At 51.4% G+C, this 19628-nt stretch overlaps 5 protein-coding genes and 1 pseudogene across 5 annotated transcripts; 1 reads left to right on the top strand and 5 right to left on the bottom strand.

Moving 5' to 3' along the window:
* Positions 1-106: 106 nt before the first annotated feature.
* Positions 107-1571, bottom strand: SAPIO_CDS5946 (uncharacterized protein; the record flags this gene model as incomplete). Its single annotated transcript, XM_016788172.1, has 4 exons — positions 107-958; positions 1013-1101; positions 1171-1359; positions 1418-1571. 4 exons carry the CDS (start codon positions 1569-1571, stop codon positions 107-109), a joined length of 1284 nt encoding a protein of 427 aa, XP_016642488.1.
* A 764-nt stretch (positions 1572-2335) lies between these two features.
* Positions 2336-2875, bottom strand: SAPIO_CDS5945 (annotated as a pseudogene; the record flags this gene model as incomplete).
* Positions 2876-4562: 1687 nt separating this feature from the next.
* On the top strand, positions 4563-5728 carry SAPIO_CDS5944 (Cofilin tropomyosin-type actin-binding protein; the record flags this gene model as incomplete). The annotated part of the gene is made up of 3 exons (XM_016788171.1): positions 4563-4581; positions 4651-5234; positions 5333-5728. 3 exons carry the CDS (start codon positions 4563-4565, stop codon positions 5726-5728), a joined length of 999 nt encoding a protein of 332 aa, XP_016642487.1.
* A 615-nt stretch (positions 5729-6343) lies between these two features.
* On the bottom strand, positions 6344-7690 carry SAPIO_CDS5943 (uncharacterized protein; the record flags this gene model as incomplete). The annotated part of the gene is made up of 5 exons (XM_016788170.1): positions 6344-6500; positions 6624-7083; positions 7166-7414; positions 7498-7545; positions 7630-7690. 5 exons carry the CDS (start codon positions 7688-7690, stop codon positions 6344-6346), a joined length of 975 nt encoding a protein of 324 aa, XP_016642486.1.
* Positions 7691-11171: 3481 nt separating this feature from the next.
* SAPIO_CDS5942 (putative E3 ubiquitin ligase complex SCF subunit sconB) lies at positions 11172-13422 on the bottom strand (the record flags this gene model as incomplete). The annotated part of the gene is made up of 2 exons (XM_016788169.1): positions 11172-12857; positions 12973-13422. 2 exons carry the CDS (start codon positions 13420-13422, stop codon positions 11172-11174), a joined length of 2136 nt encoding a protein of 711 aa, XP_016642485.1.
* Positions 13423-16034: 2612 nt separating this feature from the next.
* SAPIO_CDS5941 (uncharacterized protein) lies at positions 16035-17524 on the bottom strand (the record flags this gene model as incomplete). The annotated part of the gene is made up of 4 exons (XM_016788168.1): positions 16035-16065; positions 16175-16672; positions 16781-16858; positions 16986-17524. The coding sequence occupies 4 exons, from the start codon at positions 17522-17524 to the stop codon at positions 16035-16037; spliced, it is 1146 nt and encodes a 381-aa protein (XP_016642484.1).
* Between the last annotated feature and the right edge of the window lie 2104 nt (positions 17525-19628).

Below are 19628 nucleotides of genomic sequence, written 5' to 3'. Positions count from 1 at the left end.
TATAAGAAGTCCATGAGGTTTTACGCTCTTATTACCCTCTGGCCGAACCTACCCCTCTCGGGAGACTCATCAACTAGCTCAAATGCCCATCACTCATCCGCTTCATTCATGTCGTTTCTTCCTCGTTCACCACCAACCCCTTAACCCCATCTCCGTATTGTGGGTTGCCCTCTATGGAACCAACCGGAAGCAACCTTCCGACCACGTTAAGCATGTACCAGTGGCATAAATCCCGTGTCGCAATGGCGTCCTCCAGGGCATTATGGCTGCCGACCTGAATTTCACGACCAAGCCTGTCCTGAACCAGCGCCTTTAGCGTAAAACTACCCGACTTGCGCTTCTTGTACTTAGGCTCCGCACCGTTGACGGGCACGCCACCGTCCTCGTTTCCGACTTCTTCTTTTTCTCGCCCACCGAGATTAACGGTGTCGATACGGCACCTCTCCACTATACTCTGCTCCAGAATCAAGGTGTCCACCACATTTGTGTGAATCAGCCTCATCGAAGTGAGGTCCTGGTGGAGCGCATGGCCAACAATAATCGTCTCTGGTCCGATGAATGAGTAAAGGGCCGCCCTCGCATCGTCCCTACCCCAGAAACACTTTCCCGCTCGTCTTGCACGGTTGAGGTCGGAGAAACGGATTCCAGAAAAGGGCGAATTGTAGTGCAGCATGCGCACCTTGGGAAAGACGAGTTTGTTGATGAGGACGGCGCCAGAGAAGTAATCGACTACGGCGAGGCTGATGAGCTCCGAGTCACCTGTGATAGAGACGCCCATCTCACAGTCGAGAGCGACAGCACGGCGGGGTTGGGGGAGACGCCACGGGTCGACCGTTGGAGTTGGATGATATTGCCATTGGGAGATGAGCCACTCGATTTTGTGATCGGTGGGCCGGTGAAATTCAGCAGATTTGCAGGGTTTCGAGAACTGAGAGTGGCCGTTGCAGCAAGACCAAAGCTGTTTGCTTGTTAGGGGATGTCAGTTTGATTGAGGGCACCCGGATGGACTTACGCCTCGGATTATTCGCCCATCGTGAAAATGGCATGCCATGACCACTGTTTTTTGCTTGGGTGGGCGTGAAGCCGTGGCGTTGGTGGAATCTAATTTGGCAAGCATACGTCAGTTTTCGGTCTCTCGTATCACTATCGAGCAAACGAGGCGCCGCATACCTAGTTGGACTGCTACGGAGACCGTGTCGCCAGACGTTGTAGGAGGGCGAAGCAGGACTCCTCCTGAAGACGCTTCATTCTTGCTCGATACTTCGGCCTGCTCGGTCTTCTTGTTTGGAATCTCATGCTTTTTCTCCTTCTTCCCGCCTTTGTTATTGCTCCTCCTCTTACCATTGCTTTTGTGGAGAGCTAGAACATCGGTTAGTTGGCAGACAAGTCTACCGAGATCCGTGGCTTGTTGACCTACATCGAAAGCACCGGGAACAACGCCTCTTATTCTCGACCTCGGCGAGAGTTAAAGGCTTGCTAATGTATCCATTGTGATCAAGCATATCTTGCGTATGAATGAGGTCCGTAAGCTGTTGCATATAGCGCTCGGTGAAGGGAATTATAGCAGCCATCGCAGGGTTGTTATGCTCCGCGCAGGTCCAGTATTCCATCAAGGGTTAGCCGTTTTCGATCATACCAACAAGTGGCATTTGTGGTATGTAGCGGTGCGGATTGGATTTATTTGAGGAGAAGTTCTTGCTCTTTTGCCAGGCCAGGCGAGAACAGCTAAAGAAGGCGGCTGGAGCAAAGATGAAGAAGACGGAGTGTTGAGCCCTCAGCTGCCCAAGGCTCTAAGTTTCCTGGTCGGGGTAGTTGACTGTCCCTCCAGTCCAAAGCTGTTCCTTCCGTGTTTCCCATACATTGGATTAGCGGTGATTCACATGCTGCAAACTGTGAATCACAGCTTGAAAGTTGTGTGTTGGTTCGGGAAGGATCAATGAGTGAGGCTTGCTTGTTCGAGTTGTGGTTGACCGAGGTGGAGTGTGCTGCCTAGAGCGTCAGCCGCCAACACTTGGCAAGGGAAAAGTCGCTAACCAGTGGTCTAAGCGCTGAAGGGAGGAGGAACTAGAACAGAGTGAGCCACCAAGTTATAAGAGGAGATATCAATTGTAAATGGTTGAAAAGATTAATGTTGATTAAGTCTATGCGTGAAGGACAGTAAAAAGTTCTATGGGAACTAATATGAAAAATTCTAATGACCGTTGAATGCCGATGCCACCATATGTCCAGAATCCATCAAGAAAATAATGCAAGATCCATGCCCCAAGTCTAATGAAGGAGTGTACCGCTGCTGAGAATATCTATGAAGGAGAAAAAGATTGATGCAAAGAGTCGCTTAGATACCAGCGTTGGGCTGGGGGTTGGGGATGCGCGAGCCGCCCTGGATATCGGGCTGAGAGACACCAGGAATATCAGCCTTGATAGCGTTGTTGCGGAAAGCCGAGAGGTTGTTGGGGGAGTCAGGGTTCTGGTTGATGGAGCCAACCATGCCCTGCGAGCAGTGTTTGCCCTGGCTGCAGTAGAACCAGATGGGCTTCTTATCCTCAACAATGATCTGGAAAACCTCCTCACTCTGGCCCTCGTTGACGGGGAAGAAGCCGGAGAAGAAGGAGTCAGCGTCGCGGGGGACGCAGGGCTTGTCGAAGGAGGACTGGACGACGGAGTGGTTGAGGGGCAGGTAGTGGTACTCGACGATGTCGCCGATCTCAGCGAAGATGTTGTTGGGATCGAAGTTGAGACCCGCGCGGCCGACGGCGACGGTGTGGGTCACGCCGGTGAGCTGCGTGCGGGAGACGATGTCGCCGGTGGTCTTTGTGGGGGCTGCCGAGCCGAGAGCGGCGACGGTAGCGAGGACGACGAAGAGCTTGGAGAACATTGTGGATGTGTTTAAGAATTCTGGGAGAACAGTGTAAAATATAAGATTTGGTTTATGAGAGGAAGTTGGAAGATAGTAAACTCTAGTTTGAGGTGTATTTGATATTGATGTGTTTGTTGTATTGTAGATTGTGATCGATGCTTGAGATGATGGTGATGATGAGGAGAATGGAAAGAAGATGATTCCATGAGGGATGTCAACATTTAAATACATTTTGAGAAATATCATCCGTCCTACCTTTTGAGATTTTTTTTACATCGTGAAAATTATTTTATTTCCTCTCACAGCCTTCCTCTCGAAGCAATCGCGGCTGCGCAAAACCATCTGGGGGTGTAGTGCGAAGCCCCAGCAAGATGGTCGTTGCCCAGGTGTTCGGATCGTTGGCGCTGCCGAGATCCAAGATTAGAAACAAAAACGTTAGTAATGCTGGAGCTCTAAGCTCCAAGCTTAATTGTTTTGCAGGCGCTAGCGTTCGGCCCAGAAAGTTGCCGGTGGTGTGCACAGCCCGGTTTAGACGCTGTGAGTCTTTTGACTGGGCTTGTCGGTTGCTTGCCGGCGCAGCCAGACCAGGCGAAGGGGGCTGTGTAGCGCTTGTAATATCAGAATCTCACAGCCTTAACAACCGCAAAATGCACGAAGGAGCCGAGGACACCTCCACGGCATGGCTCTTGCGCCGCGCAGGTGCAGATGGAAATTTCCATGGAATCATGGATGCCGGTTATTTTTGGGTGATCACAAGCGATACCTATTCTTGTTTGCTTCTAGGAGGGTTGGGTGTTTTGTTTTGGAATCGAACCAAGATGCGACAATCCCGGATCGGACGTTGGCCAACAGCTTGGAGTGCCCATTCTCGTGGCCAAAGATGCAAACGCATGAGACTGGTTTGCTTCCTGAAATTAGAAATCCTCTTTCGCAATCTATTTCCGTAGAAATATGCCTTCGCCAAGAATTAGGATTCAACAGCTTCCATCTCGTATACCGACGACGGCAAGGGAAAGGGATGTCTCTCACCTCCGCTCTAGGATATTAGTGAGATAAGCTCATCCCACCAATTGTGACATTACCCCAGCTCTTATTCCACCAGCTCATCTCTCATAATAGCTCCGAGAGCAGACAACGTTGCATCTGACATCGGGCCTAACATACCCGGAGTCTGCGGTTGAGTAAGTCCAAGCCTCGACTTGCTCATTACTTCATACACTTTCTTGGTAGCTTAGCCATGCTTGCGGAACTGGACAGCAGTTGGCCCGGCCACAGCTCTCATCTCGCAAGGGACCCAATCAGATGGAAACACAAATTGTAGGATTGATCAGGCCGTACCCGAAGGCCCGGGTAGTATTCTAGGATCGGTACGCTCCATGCTGTATTATAATATTACTGAGTACATGGACCACAAACGCGGTGATAGGCCGCGACGTGAATCCTCTTAAGTGCTTTGTATTTGATCTTCCTGCCTCTGACCCCGCCAAAGTCACGTGAAAACTACCCCTCCTCCCCCTGGCACGGCGGGGCCGAGCGAGTCTCAGAGTCTCAGGCTGCGCTATTAGCCTTGAATCCAGCCAGGTCTATGTCAATGGGCAGAGCCCAACTGTCTATCTCCACCCTCATCCCGACCTTCCTTGACAATCTCTTGTCCTACTTTCATTCTCGGTTTACTTTCTTATTATAGATTCCGAATTGCCTGAAGATGCAGTCAGGAATCTCCGGTAAGATGTCTCCCGTCCCCCTCTCCGCCCGCCTGATTGGGACGCCAGCTGACTGACCCCTGTTCTTAGCTTCCAAGGAGCTAGTCTCCCAATTCAACGACCTGCTCACCTCCGTCTCCCATTTCGGTCTGCTCGTTAACATCGCCAATGAATCCCTCTCCCCGTTTAAGCTCCTAACCTCCGCATCCTCCGACTTCGACTCCAACCTGTCTCTCCTGGCACCCCACCTCCAACCCAAGGAAGCTCTCTACATCATCCTCCGCCGCTACCCCACCTCCCCTCGCCTCGTCGCCATAACCTACGTTCCCGACACTGCCCCTGTCCGCCAAAAGACCCTTTTCGCCTCTACTCGTCTGACCCTGGTCCGTGAGCTCGGATCTGAGCACTTCCGCGAATCCATATTCGCAACCACCCCGGAGGAGTTGACGGCTGAGGGCTTCAGGAAGCACGATGCCCACGCCAAGCTCGCGGCCCCCCTTACTGAGGAGGAGGAGAGCCTAGGCGCCGTTAAGAGGGCGGAGATGGAGGCCGGATTTGGAAGCGGGAAGAAGGAGATTCATCTGAGCAAGCACTTTGCTATGCCAGTAAAGGAGGATGCGCTGGCTGCCATCACCGAGGTGGGGCAGGAAGGAGGACGCGTGGCGGTCATGTTGGTGAGTTACCAAAATAAACATAAGAAAAACCCCTTCGCCCATAACAACAAAGCGTGCCACGTTGTTCGGTGCAGATGCTGACGAGGGGACCAAAATAGAAAATCAACCCCCAGACCGAAAGCGTGGAGCTCGTACAGGAGAACCCGAGGCCTAATTCTATTAATGAACTCACCAGGGTCATTTCGGATACTGAGCCCCGCTTCACTTTCTACCGCTACACTCACACGCACAATGGCGCAGAGTCTAGCCCGGTATTATTCATCTACACCTGCCCAGCAACCGCTGGCAATAAGGCCATCAAGAACCGCATGTTGTACCCCCTAATGAAGAGGGCCGTCTTGGAGGTTGCTACGTCGAACTGTGGCCTTAACATCGAGAAGAAGTTCGAAGTCGAGGAGCCGAGCGAGGTTACGGAGGAAAGCGTCTTGGCGGAGCTGCATCCCGTCGCTCAGGTCAGGCAAGGTTTCAGTCGCCCCAAGCGCCCTGGTAGGTGAAAGGGGAATCGCGGCTCTTGATACGTGCCTCGCGATCCTCGTCTGAGGCTAAAAAGAAAGAAGTGATGACAATGGTTACTCTATACTATCCACCATAGCCTCTCCCGCCACTCTTATTTCCTTTTCCTCCCGAGTTTTGTGCTCCCACAAAGTGTTTTCAATGGTCACGAATGGTCACGGCCTCCTGTATGATCATATCCCCTCATTGTCATGGCAATTGTTCTTGTTAACCTAAATTCCATTGTGCGATGTTATGCAAGGCTCCGAGAAGGTATATATGGACGCAAAGGAAAACAAAAAAGAAAAAGGAAAAAAAAAACAAAAGGAAAGAAAACCAAGGCATCTCTATATGAGCTTTTCCTTTCGCCCTTTGCCCTTCCTCCCCACATCCCGAAAACCGCACCAAAATGCTTTAAAAAGAAATGCTTTGTTCTTCTAACCACACAGCAGCGCTATCCGCCCAACTTTATGTTTCAATGAGATCCCGAAAATGTCCTGTCGTATCCTTCTTCGATGGTATCCACCGGAGGGTGGTGATGAAGGGGGCTGATATATGTACTAACGTATGTATATATAATATTTTTTTTTTTTCGTTAAGGGAGGGTTGGCGTATATTTACTCCTCGTACTGGTCGCCGAGGAGGGTCGCCTTTTGGGTCTTCTCAATCATTTCCCTGAGGTACTCGTACACGGTGAAGGTGACGGCCTGGCCGGGGGCAACACGCATGACACGGGGGGTGATGCCCTTGTAGAAGGCGTGGAATCCCTCTTGCCTAGATTTACCGAGTCAGTAACGGTCTCGGTTTCTTTCACATCCTCTCTCTCTCGACGTTCACAAGTCGAGAGATGACTAATCGCGACGATTAACAGCAAGTGTCAGAATGGGCACAACTCACTTGAACATTTCCGCGGAGATGGCAGTGATCCTCTTCCAGGCGCTAACACCGGGCTCGGCAGCCCTCCTCTGAAGCCTGGTCTTGATGGTATCGATAGGAGCGTTGGAGAGGGGACCCATGGCACCGGAGACGAGACCGATGAGGGTAGTCTGCCAGCTGGGGAGGTTCTGGCCGATGTACTCGGGCTGCCACTTGTAGAGGGAGTCCTTGAAGTAGCTGTAAGCGGTGAAGTTGACGGCCTGGTTGGAACCCTGTCGGAGGGCAGTGAGGGAGACACCACGGTAGAGGGCGCCGAAACCTTCCTCCTTGACGACGGTGTAGAGGGCGTGGGCGGCGTTGCGGTACTTGGGGACGTCGAGGGGGTCGGACATGGAGTGGCTCTGGGCCTGGAGACGGATCTTGATGACTTCCATGGGGGTGACGACGGCGACGGCTTCGGTGACACCAGCAGCAAGACCGGCTTTTTTGAGAAAGAAAATATTAGCCTTTCTTTGCTCGGCTCACACAGAAGGATGTGTTTTGACAGCAAACAAAAAACTTACCGAAGAAAGTGGCCTTTCCGCTGACCTTGCCGGTCTCCTTGTCGGCGAGAAGCTGCTTATAGGCCTCGAAACTGGTGAATCGGATGGCCATCTTAGGGACGATACCGGTCAAGACGGCGCCGAGACCCTTGTACAGGGCGAGGGGGGACTCCTTCTTCACGATGCCGATACCGGTGTTGATGAAGCCGCGCCTGGGCTCGCCGGGGGCACGCGCCCTCTTGGAAAGCTGCATTCGGACCTTGATGGTATCTGGATTGCTGTTTAGCGATCAATTGGCTCCTTTTGGAGGCTGTCCCGCACTTTCTTCAGGTGCGAGAAGAGGGCGGACTTACCGAGAGGATGGCACACGAGGGCCTCCATCATACCAGCACCACCACCGGCTGTTTAAGAACAAAACAACGTTAGCATGCTCCCAGGGCGCTTGAAGATGACTCTCCAGTTGAGAAATCGACTCAATCGCATACCAATGAGGTTGGTGGCAACCGTGGGCGGCGCCCTGCCGTTGTTACCCGCTTTAGAAGCCATTGCGAACGTTCAAGATGTGTGGATGAGAACAACAAAAAATGAGAATAAAGAACAGAATATATAAATAGAAATAAACACAACACAAATTCGGATCCCCTCGACTTTTTCTCTATCAAAACCCTTTCCTTCTCACTTGGGGGGCGGGGTGGGTAAATGTATGAACTCCGGAAGAGAGAGACGATCACAAGCTAAAAATCGATTTACACGGAATCCGGAGGAAAGGGTTTTTTTTTTGGACTTTTCTGTGGCCCGCGGTAAAAGGACGATGACGGAATAGGCGCGAAGCTGTAGATATCACCAAGAGAAGCTCGAAGACCCAGAAGTGTTCCCAAGGAAGAGGAAGGGGATCAGATAAGAAAAAATGTCAATTGAATCGGGGAGTCAAAGGAAAAGAAAAAGGGAGAGGAAGAAAAAGGAAGAGGGGAGGAAGGTTTAAGAAAAAGAGGTGGTAGGAGATGGCGGCAGTTATGAGATCACGACTAGCTTGCCGGCTTTCTGGACCAGGTTACTTCTTCACACTCCGCTCCGGATCGGAGAAGTTCGAATTTAAGAGGGAGCCACTTTCGCGCTTGGGAGCTACAGGGAATAAGGGTATAATAAGGAACAGACACAGAGAGAGAAGCGAAAAAATATATCCTCGGCGCATTTTCATCGCTCTAACTTCCAGGTATATTTCCTTTCCGACGCCGCCCAGTGGGTATGTTTGGAGGGGGCGCAATGGTCAATGGGGGGAGCAAGGTTCTGGGGGGGTGTGTGATTTTTCGGTCGCAACAGCTTGCGGGTACATTGTACACTGCCGAAGAGGACCTTGGATGGCTTTCCCTAATGGAGCATGGTGCTAGGCTCGAGTTGGATGATTTGGACTGAGAGGAAGCTCCACTGAGGTTTTGGGAAGCGAGGATCAATGATACCGTGTCGGCGTGTTGTGCGCTTCCGATCCTGCATACACCGAGCGGTGCCGCGGGGGCTGGCATGAAAATCAATGGCACAGTTTCCTCTCTGAAGTACGAAGTAAGGCTACGAAAGCGGAAGACGATTCGAAGGGAAGACACGAAGAAGGAAGAGAAAGCCGGACGGGGGAAGAGCCAAAGTTGCTCTCGAGAATGACGCATCTCGAAGTCTGCGACTAACGAACCCCACAAGATCTTGTTCCGTACACGCCCCCCGGAAGAACGGGGACCGAGATGGTACGGCGAGAGAGAGAGAGAGAGCGTGAAGAGAGCTGGTAGACTACCAAGTAGCGTAGACCCTGAGCTGGGACTGTCATGTGCCATTCGCTTCACCCGCGGCTACCTCCAAGAACAAGAGCTCTGGGTTCAGTCATGACTGTGACTGGATGTATATTGCGGTTGGGTTTTGCAAACCTAACATGAAGAGTGACCTTGCCTCATCGACGAATGAGAGAGCGTAGGCCCCGGATCGGATATAGCTCGAAGCATTGGCAACAAGCCGCAAGTCCAGTCCAAGCCTGCCCTCTCAAGGTGAGTCTTTGACGTAGTGGAGCATGAACGAAGCATGTGCCACAAGTCCCACAAGCCGGCCGCAAGGAACCGGATACTCACAGGACCATCCTTCGGAGAAACGGGGAAGGAAACGTGGGCTGTTCAGGCGTGTGTTTAGGGTCTAGATTCCTGGCGTGCACTACTTTTTTTTTCTTCGCCTCCACTGCCGGCGAGCTACCAAAATTGCTGGGTGTGTAAGTCGCGTGTACCTACATGAACGGGGTGGCAGGCAGGGAACCTTCGAGCCGGGGCTCTCTTCTCTCTCGATCAGAGTGTCATTCCCCTCTGTTTCCCCTTCCCCACATCGACCACTTACAACATATCATTGTACGGAGTGTGTCCCACAAGGGTCCATCCCCACGAAAGAAGCAGATCCATACTGGTTAGTGTAGACCTAGAGCGAGGTAATGTAGCAGAATACCTCGCTATTAAACAAGCCGAACGATCGTTTTCTCCAACTTTTCCCCCAACTGCTTCTCCGCTCGGAATCCGAACGCCTAGAGGTCTTGTGGAAAAAAGAGTCACACTCCCCTCATGAAGCCATTTGACATATCCAAGGGTATTGTACCCTATCCAGTAATCCCACTCTACATTTCCCTCTTCCACACACGCCCCCCCCTTGTGAAAGCTTGCTTGCATCTCTCTGCCAAAACTTCCTGCAAATTATCTTTCTCTCTCATCTTTCCCTCTCCTTTGCCGAAGACTATGAAATGCCCGTGATTATGACGTGGCTCGGCTATCGATAAAAGCCCAGCTAACGAATAACTGGGTACCTCGAGTATCCAAGTCTCGTGGTGGGAGAAAACCGCGACCCACGAGAGTTCATTCGCCGTTTTGGATCTACCCCTCGGCTTACCGACCACGAGCCGAGCTTGTGATTTTGCGGGTTGGGGGGAGGCGAAAAGATGAAGGCGTGAGTTTCTTAGATAATCAAGAGCTGCTGATTGGAAAACAAAAACAAAATGAAAGTCAGAAATCAACAATTGGCACCAGATCGGTACGTACTTTGTAAGTTCAGGATGCAGGTTGCAATCGTTGGAAGCGGAGTAGCCTGCGGGGCAATTTTGCCCTGACTTTTTTTTTGAGAGAGCTCGTTCCCGAGAAAATGTCTTGGAAAGAGCTCGGAGCTCCTTGAGCTGCACTCGGCGAGGTTCCGACGGATTATCGGCGGGGCGTTTGCCGGGGGTTTGCCGAGGCATTGGCAAAAGAGAGAAAGAAAACACGATGTGAGAACCCGCACCAATGACAGCCATCAATCTCAGGACCTCCAGCTGGTAATGATAACTTGCCAGCTGTAAAGCCGTATTGTTCACGTCCGTCTCCGTCCTGCCAAGGACGATGGCGACATTGATGGGCGCGGCTTAGGGTTCGGCGGATTGTCTGAGGTCTCATGTCTATGTCTCAGAAGTACATTGGCGTACGAAGTATTATTCACAAAGGCAACAAGCACAAATCCATCTCCAGTCTCATCATCTTCATGGTTTAAGCAGATATGGCATTATGCTCTCGGACTAGTTAATAAACCCGAAGCTTCAAATCATAAGAAATCATCGCCATCAATCCCAATAAGACTCCTCCATTATCCCAAGCCAAAGAAATAATACTGGTCGATAATCCGTTCTTAATAAGACGCCCGTTTTCCTTCCTAAATTGTTTTGTCTTTTTCGTCAAAAAACTCCTTCCTAGTTTTGTTTGCAAAAGTAACCGACCATCAATATGACGCTATCGAACAAGGGGGAATAGGAAAATCAAAGAGATAAAAAGGGGTATCCCAGACTCCGAATACCCTGAAATAGAAACTAGCCAGCCGTTGAAGGCGTCTAACACGGTCTGTAATAGCAAGAGAACTCCAAGCGCCGAAGAAAGGAAAAGACGCCGCGCTAGGAAAGAACATAGATAGTAATCGCGTGTAAAATGGGTTCAAACTAGGCCAGCAAGACCCGATCCGCCAAAAGATGAATGTCTCGAAGGCAGACATTCTAGGCCGGGGTGCCGTATTCCTCCAGGTTGTTGCCGTTTCCTTCAAAGATGTAGATCCGCACCTCACCGTCCTCACTCGCGCTCGCCATCCGGCTATCGCTCAGCCCCACACATGTGACCGGGCCAGCATGCCCAGTGAACGTCCTCTCACATTTTCCGGAGCGGGCGTCCCACACCTTGATGCTCGAGTCGTTGGCGCCAGAGACGAAACGCAGGGTATCTCCTGCGAGACCCCAGATTCCCTCGAGGTGGCCGAACATGGTCCTGATGCACCTGCCCGTGGCGATTTCCCAGAGGCGGATGTTGTTATCATGGCCGGCCGTGAGCATGTATCGCGGGGGAAGCGGTCGCTGAGAATCGTATTCGAAAAGAGGACCGAAAGCAGCACGATCTTCCTGGTGCGGAGTCGGATCACGGTGGGAGTGGTCATGGCCATGATAGCCATGGCGCTGGGACCCGGACGGTGTTCCTCCACGGCCGCTAGTGACGGAGACGTTGTCCATCGTGTCGGTATCCTCGTCCGGCTCGAAGTCATCGGGGAGGAGGACTAGTTGCTGCACCTGGCCGAGGTGGCCGGTGTATGTCCTAATGCACTGCTTCGAGTCCATATCCCACATCTTGATGGTGCAGTCGTCCGAGGCGGAGAACACTGTGCGGGATGGCAAGTCCATGCGTACTTCATTGACCCAGTCTTCATGGCCCCGGAAGCACCAAGTTTGACGCGTCTCGAAATTGAAGACCTTGACACTCCTATCTATGGAGCCCGACGCGAGATACTTGTCCTCAAAGTGGACCGAGATGACTCCTGACGTGTGGCCCTGGAGCGTATTGACGCACTCGCCCGTCTGCCAGTTCCAAATCTTGATGGTGTTATCGAAGCTGCCACTGATGAGTTTGTTGTCGTCAAACTGCAGCGTGCGTACGGCACCAGTGTGGCCGGTCAGCGTCCGGACTTCCTTGCCGGTTTCGATGTTCCAAATCTTGATGGTCGAGTCGTACGAGCCGGTCGCAAGAACGTTATCGTCGAATTGCAGACAGAGAATACCGTTAGTGTGCCCCTTAAATGTCTTGATCGCGCATCGCCCGTACTTCCAGTTCCATCCAATCTTGAAGCGGTCGCGGTATACGTCCTTGAAGGGGCGGAACTTGGGTTGCTTCTCAACAACCTCGACAGACTGTTGTCCGTCCGAGGAACTGTCGCGGCGCTGTCTCTTTGCGGGCCGGGCATCTTCGCTGTCGGCACCGTCGGCCTCTCGGGTCGCGCGGATGCTGTTGGCCAGCTGTCGTTGCCTCGTCCAGTCCCGCAGTCGCTTGCGCTCAAGCAGCGGCAAACCCCAACCGCATGCCGTGCACTTCCTATCAATATGTTGTTTGCACATCCGGTGCCATACCACATCGTCGTCAGCCAACGCACGCCAGCGTCGACTGACCTGTGCAGCCTTACATAGTGAGGCCGTGTCGAGGTAGCAGAGGATCTTGAAGGAAATTTCGGGCGGCAGCGCTGTTAGGAAATCGATCTTGAGTTGTTCGTGGACCTCACGTGCGACGGTGGAGAGTTGCGGGAAGCAACATTGTGTGATGATTCCTTGCAGCATCAGGTTTCGATGCTTAGCAGGCGATGCGGAAAAGAGAGACCAAAAGTTTGAAATGGCTTCTCGATCACTGGAGGGAAGTGTGTCGAGTTCCTATATACATCGGAGTTTGTTAACGTGGGGGTCACTCCACCCTGGTACATGTATTATGGCATACATAAAGGGCTAACAGAGAACGGCACCCGGAGAAAATCAACTCTTAACTTACCCTCTGAATCATCGCCATCTTTGTCTCGTCTGCCACTCTTCGACATTTCGCATCGGGCCGGTGTCTGTAGCAGTATTTCGTATTCGAAGGTTGTTTCTCGGCGAGCAGTTCCATCGATGATGTTTGCTGATCTTGTTGATGACTATGACTATGATGGTGATGGTGATGGTGATTATGCAGTTGCTGCCCCTCCTGCTGCTGCTGTGATTTTCCGAAGGGAGAGTATAGTCCGGGAATGTGGTCCCTTAAGAACGGGGTTACTGCTTTGCCAACCAGCTCTGGCGCAACGGTAGGCAGTCGTAAGGCAGACGAATGTTGGGATCTCCGACGGTCACAGTTGTCTCGTGAGGGTTGATCGATAATGGCGGCGGGCATATTGGACAAAGAGGGTGGATGTGAGGTGGAGGAAGAAGATGTTGTCCCAAACGTCTGGTTTTGATGGGAAACCATGATGACGAGGCTCTTCGGGAAAATGAGCCACGGGGCTTCCAGAAGAAAGCAGATAAAAGGGAAAGAAGAAAAGACAACGACACACACGCAAGGGGGAAAGGGGAACGAATTGGTAATCCAGCCCTATGGCGTCGTCGAATGCCAAAGAAAGGTTATTGTTCACGCCAGATTCTCGCAACCCGGAGGGGCTATGTTGCCATTCGCCGTGTGGCCAGGTCAATCATTTGAAAGACACTGGCGGAAAGAGACACACTTCTGATCCAGCGAACTTGATAACAATGGCGTGCTAGGAATTGGGAGGAAGGACAAAGAGAGAGGCCCCGGCGGGAAGGGGCAGTACCCGTCTCGTACCGTTTGTGTTAAATCTTACGGGGGCGGGCTGATCTGTCGTCGAGGTACACAGAGGGGTTGAGCAAAGCCGGGCAGCAAAGCACGCAATCCCCCGGAAGGGTGTATATTACTTCGACTTGTTAGGGGCGGGCGGATGCCACGGCGATCCGAGACGGTCGGTTGATCTCCAAAACGGCTGAGGCACAAGGGCAAAAAAGAAAAAAAGAAAAAAGACTTTCCCGGCCACCACTAGCTCGGAAGCGTTTGGCACTTTGGGAATTAAAAGGGGCCCAAGGATTGCACTAGAGGTCGCAACGGAGTTATGATATTGCCTCAATAGAAGTGCACGGAATGATCAAAGGCTGGGGTGGTGGTGCCTTGTTGTCGGGAATGGGCACCTCAGACGTAACGCTGTGTCGTCTCGAGTGGAGAGGAGTCATCGCGCAGCCAAGTAGCAATATCCTCAGCTTTTTGGGTGCTTTTGAACGAAAATGGCGTTATTTCCTTTTCGGTCACGAGCCTCACCGCGCCGCAAGTGGTATCAACTGCCAGGCTGATAAAAAGCTGGGGTATGCGGCTGTCAAGCGAACCAATGAGTGGAGAAGGCTTTGCTTGGCGTCCAAGAAACTTCACAAGTTTATGCTTTAAAGCCTTATGTAAACCTCGCTAGTGGCAAGACATCGGGCTTCGTATGGTCCCCGGGGAATTAAATTGCTCATTAGTGATGAAATCGGGGACGTCCATTCGGCGATAATGTCGAGTCTTGTTATCTTTAGCTTTGTCTTCTTATCTGGCCCACTACGCACCAGGCACAATCAACCTTTTAAACTACTTATAGATAGAGGCTATCTTCGATGGTCATAATACGAAGCAATCCCATAGATATGAAAAGCGACGAAAGCCACCAGCTCTTATTTTCGACAGATCATATTTGGCATCGCATAAACAGGGTGGCCAGCCCGAATGTGTGTGCCCAAGAGTCAAGACAACTAACATGCCAAACATTTGCAATTTCATATCAAATACCTGCTTAGCGACGGCCTCAACAGATTCCAAAGAATCAGATCCTCCGTTGAGGCAAAACACCATCGATCCGTTTTAAAACATACGGAAGATCACGAAATTTTTTCTCTCCGTTTCGAGCCTCTTCCCCGTCGCCGATTGGACTGCAAGGGCAAGCTCCTGGCTGCCCTGCCCGATTGCGCCATCATCCCTCGCAACCTACCAGGGGACCCCTCGAAGATATATCGGCTTACCTTCCCTCCAAGTCAGCTCAAGGGACAACTCAGCGGTGACACCAACATCATTTTCCGGGTTTCCGAGCACTTTCAGCCAGTGACATTTCCTGTGGACCAGTCGAAGATTGAGAAATCGGTCAAGAGCCCTTGACTCATGTTTCATGAACAACAGCCAGCCGTGTTCCTCTCCTTTTTTCCCGCTTGGTGCAGCAGTTATCTCGAGGAGGTGCGAGTTACTCTCGAATGAGAGCCTGGCATAGGAGAATACTCGCGTCATTCCAAAAAAGCAAGCCACCACCAGACTTATAGCAACCGCAGTATGCGAGTAGTACTTCGTGCAATTCTCACATATCATCGTAGCAAATAAGCCGCAGCAGTTATCTCATTCACTCCGACTTTTCGTAATTTGCCAGAGGCATTCAGACCCAACAAACAGAAGAAAAATTTTGCTTCTTGAGAGTTTGTCGCTATTGATTCGTCATCTGCTCCGGCGGTGTGTCGAGATGTGGCTCTACCGTGTACGAGGAGGTATGTTGCAATCATGCCTGTCGGCACTTCTGATTGCCAATCCGACGGATCCGTTCGTAGCCTGAGCTTAGACCTTGCGCTTTATCTTGGATCGGTGATGCAAGCAAGGGAGGCTATGAAGAATGTTTGACATTGATCACCAACCCAATGCGTGGATATACCGAAAATAATTCCAATACATTAAAAAACTGCTTGTAAGTGGCACCTACTGCATACGGAAACATGATTGATTCCAGAAGCTTGGATGGTGGGCAAACGGACATTCTATTCATGTAGGGAGGGGAGGTATACTTCCGAGAGACACGAAGAATACAAACCTTCAATCTCCTCTTGTCCCGTTCGTAAATAGATCACAACCAGGTATAGATTTTCCTTGTGAAAATATGCACTCATGGCATGTGCTATGTAGTACGACGTACAGGACAAACAAAGCCCCTTTGGTCTCGGCCCGTCGCATTTAGCGCCTCATGTCATCATCGACGACCATCACGACTTGTTTGAGACATGTTGGGCGCCTCATGCCAGCAATGCAATGTGTCTCAGTTCACTACGCGAGTGTGTTAGCCAGCCACAGAACAACGGCGCAAGGAGGCGGTTTAGGAATGCAGAACGCGAAAGCTTTTTTCTTTTTGATTTCTTCGGCCGGGCACACATACTTCTGAACTTGTTTGCCCACTTTCATTGGTAGGTATTCTACCTCCTTCCCTTCATCTCTCCCAATCTGAAGCTGTTGGGCACGGATCTCCTTGGCCTTTTCAGAAAGTTGCGGAATGGGCACCAAATCAAAATCAGACGACAGGTGCCAGAAGAAGGTCGAGGAGATGCGGACCAGAGGTCGTGCGGGGTAGTCGACCTTGCGCTGGGCGATAACGTCCAGAGTCTTCTCGTTCACGACAACTTCATGATATCCAGCCTTAACGAGCCCTCCCGTGATGTGCTCAAGCTGCTTTCCAGCCTGGACTAAAAGATAGTTTCCTGGGGGAATTTTTACGGCAATGCGCTTTCCGGTGTTGCGGGCCCATATGTGGAGACCGGGGTATCGCGAGCGACCATGGATGGTCAGGAAGTTCAGGTCGGTGTGGAACCCTGCAAGTATCGTGTCCTTCTCGCCGTACTTTTCCAAGTCGGAGGCGGTTGGGGCTAGCAGGTGAGGCCTAGACTCAGGAGGAAGGACATGGGGTATGTCGTCAGCAAGTGAATTAAAGCAAGCCACAAAACTGATCGATCCTTCGTAAAAAGGTCAGGGATCGGAGTTCACTAACCCGTACTTTCCCGCTGCGCTAAATGTTTCCGCCGGGAGGCCGAGCCCGACGGCTGCCATCTCTGCAAGACCGGTAACCCTAATCGCCCGACCGAGGAGATGGTTAGCTTACGCACATGCATTGTCGTCTACGTTTCGCGGGTAGCTGAGGGATTATGCACAGCATCTTCAAGAAATTTGGAAAGAACGAAGGGGGCTACACTAACGCGCTCTTCATTGACGTTCCCCATTTGTTCATTACAGGCTCCCATCGATTCTTGATGGTCTGGGCTTGTGGTACGACATTCTCGGCATTTAAGCCGGGGAACTCTGTCTCGTAGGGCGGCTTCTCGGTCATCCGCCAGAAGAAGCGGCACTTGGGATCGGGCTGGTGAGCAGATATGTCCAGGGGTCGCTCCGACTCGGCTAGCCTCTGGATGACGTCGAGGCACGGTTCGTCAACGGCGCACTTGGGTTTCTCGGTATTCTCGAGCGTGACGCCCACTTGGAACCCCAGCTCAGGACGCTCATCTTCCTTTAGCCGGTCCTGAGGCTGGGCGAAGTAGTCTTCGAGTAGGTCGAGGAACGTCGTGTTGTCATCTTCGGAGACACGCGAATCGTGGAGGACTAGAGCGCCATAGGTTATGAGGGCCTGGGCGGCTTTTTTGCACTCTTCCTGGACGAGAGGCGAGTCGAGAGCCTGGTCGAGGTAGACGTCGAGGTCGATGATGGGAAGTTCCATGGGGAGGTCGTGTGGGGCAGACATGGTGATAATGTTGAGCACGGTCAAAATAGTGATGGCGGGGTTGAGGTGGCACGGTGGGGTTAGTTTGTTAGTGTCAGCACCGAAGTCGAATCAAAGATCGTGTAAATAAACACCATGAGTACTAAAATCCCGGGCAAAGGGTTCCTGGAAATTCAGCGGTTTATTTAGTTGGGCATTGGGGTCTCTTGGATATTGATGTTCACAGAAATGTTGGAGAGAGAGGGATCAATCAATGGATCTTGATCCCGAGATACGATCTTGGCTGACCAACGCGTTCTCGTGATGCCCCAAGATACCAAGTACGAAGGTACACCTACAACAGTTGCCTTTATCAAGGTCAACACTACCACAAAGGCACCACGCAGCCAGCGACTGTCGCATCTCGAAGCATGTGGTCTCCGGCTCCTATCGGCTGGACACTGCCTGGTTGCCTGCATGAACGTTAGCATTAGTGCTCTACGAGAATTCACCGACTGGAGCCGACGAAGCTGCATTGTTATTGGCGGTGACCTGATTGACGCCTGCCAGATTGAGACGAGGCGACATCATGGAAGTCGGATGTCCGCCGAATCAGAAGTGATCCCCTTGCAGAGTGTCAACGATTGCAACACCCCTCATACATCAATATCGATCCAGTTCCTGGACAATCCTTCGTAGTTCAGTTTAGATGCTCAGGGTCGGCCATCTCCGACGTGGACGCCGCCGAAATACTACACCAATGTATATCAACCTATACAGACAACTTGGCCTGTGATTCCAAGACAGGCCACCAGTTGTGTTCAGGTCAAGCATCCTCAGCTCTTCTGGAAAGCTTCTTGGCCCGATACGACATACTTCCGATCATAAGGTCCTTATTTCAGTTGCTTGTCGAAGCCCCGAGCCGGTCGATGTTTGGACCGGGAAACGTCTGCCTCGCACACACCACGCGGGTTTGACCTGAACGGGATCCGGCCGCCTTGCACCGCGTTATGGTCTGAACGATTCGGAAAACGCACCGATACCTGATCCTTAGAATCGTTCATTCCCGTATCTCGGTGTGTTCGGCTCGGGTTGACAAACGGGGACTTATTGAGCTCTGGAACTTTTGCAAAGATACTCTTGTGTCCCTCAACCGAACGGAACTTTATATTGCGAGGTAGTAATTACAGCTCAGCTCTTATCTGCCTTCCATGTATGGCAGTTAGAGGCAAGATCTGACAAGGGAGTTGGGGCTAACTCTTGAACTTCTGTAAATCCAGAATTTAGATGGTCTAAAGCAAGTTTCTGGGCGTTTTGTATATACCTCGGCTCATAATGTTTTGTCTTTCAAACTCCCTACGCAGATCTCCAATGCAGATCTCCAATCCTAGAGTAGATTTGATGTGAGGCCTGCCTCTATCTACTTCGTGCAAGTGTCAATATAAGTGTCCCAGGTTAAAGCACACATTGATAGTATGTTTCTATTTTCGGCTCGTAACTATCTCCGGGTCTGAATTTATAGCTTAAATAATTATTGTTCTTCACTAAATTGGTATAACCTCTGGTCAACCCTAATACTCCTCCATGTCTCGTCTCTCTCCCTAGCAGATCTCGACATCTATCTTCCTACCAAAAGATAGAAAATCGCAGCATGATTTTGTATAGTGTTTCTGCCCCCCATGCCCAGCTCTAGATGTCTCAATGACGAGCCTAACCTGCATCATCCCGATACCCAAGGATCGCATCACCATACCCGCTAGCTCGCTCGCTTCAGCACCATAACCGGAATTTTATCTCCCGTGCCCAAGAGCTCGCTTGAGAGGAGCGGCTGGATCTTGCGTCGTATGACTATTACACGTAAGCAGTTGACGATCTCCTTCTAGCATTTGTACCTACCTGCCCCTCCAGCTGCCGTACGGCCCGGTATAGAGAGGCCACCCTCCTCGTGAGCACTGGGATGCCGTTTTTGAATAACCGGGAAACCGAGGAGAGCTCCTAGAGGTTAAGAAGTGGAGCCCGTTCGGACCGCAATCATCCGGACTGAGCTATTTTCTTCGTGAGACGATCTCACTGAGCTGGCTAAGCAGTGAGCTGTCACCAGCGTTGGTCGATAGTGTCTTGTCGAGAACGTCTCCGGAGTGATGAG

Source organism: Scedosporium apiospermum, assembly GCF_000732125.1.
Source record: "Scedosporium apiospermum strain IHEM 14462 chromosome Unknown SEQ_SAPIO_0099, whole genome shotgun sequence".
NCBI lineage: Eukaryota > Fungi > Ascomycota > Sordariomycetes > Microascales > Microascaceae > Scedosporium > Scedosporium apiospermum.
This window is presented reverse-complemented; position numbering and strand designations above follow the sequence as displayed.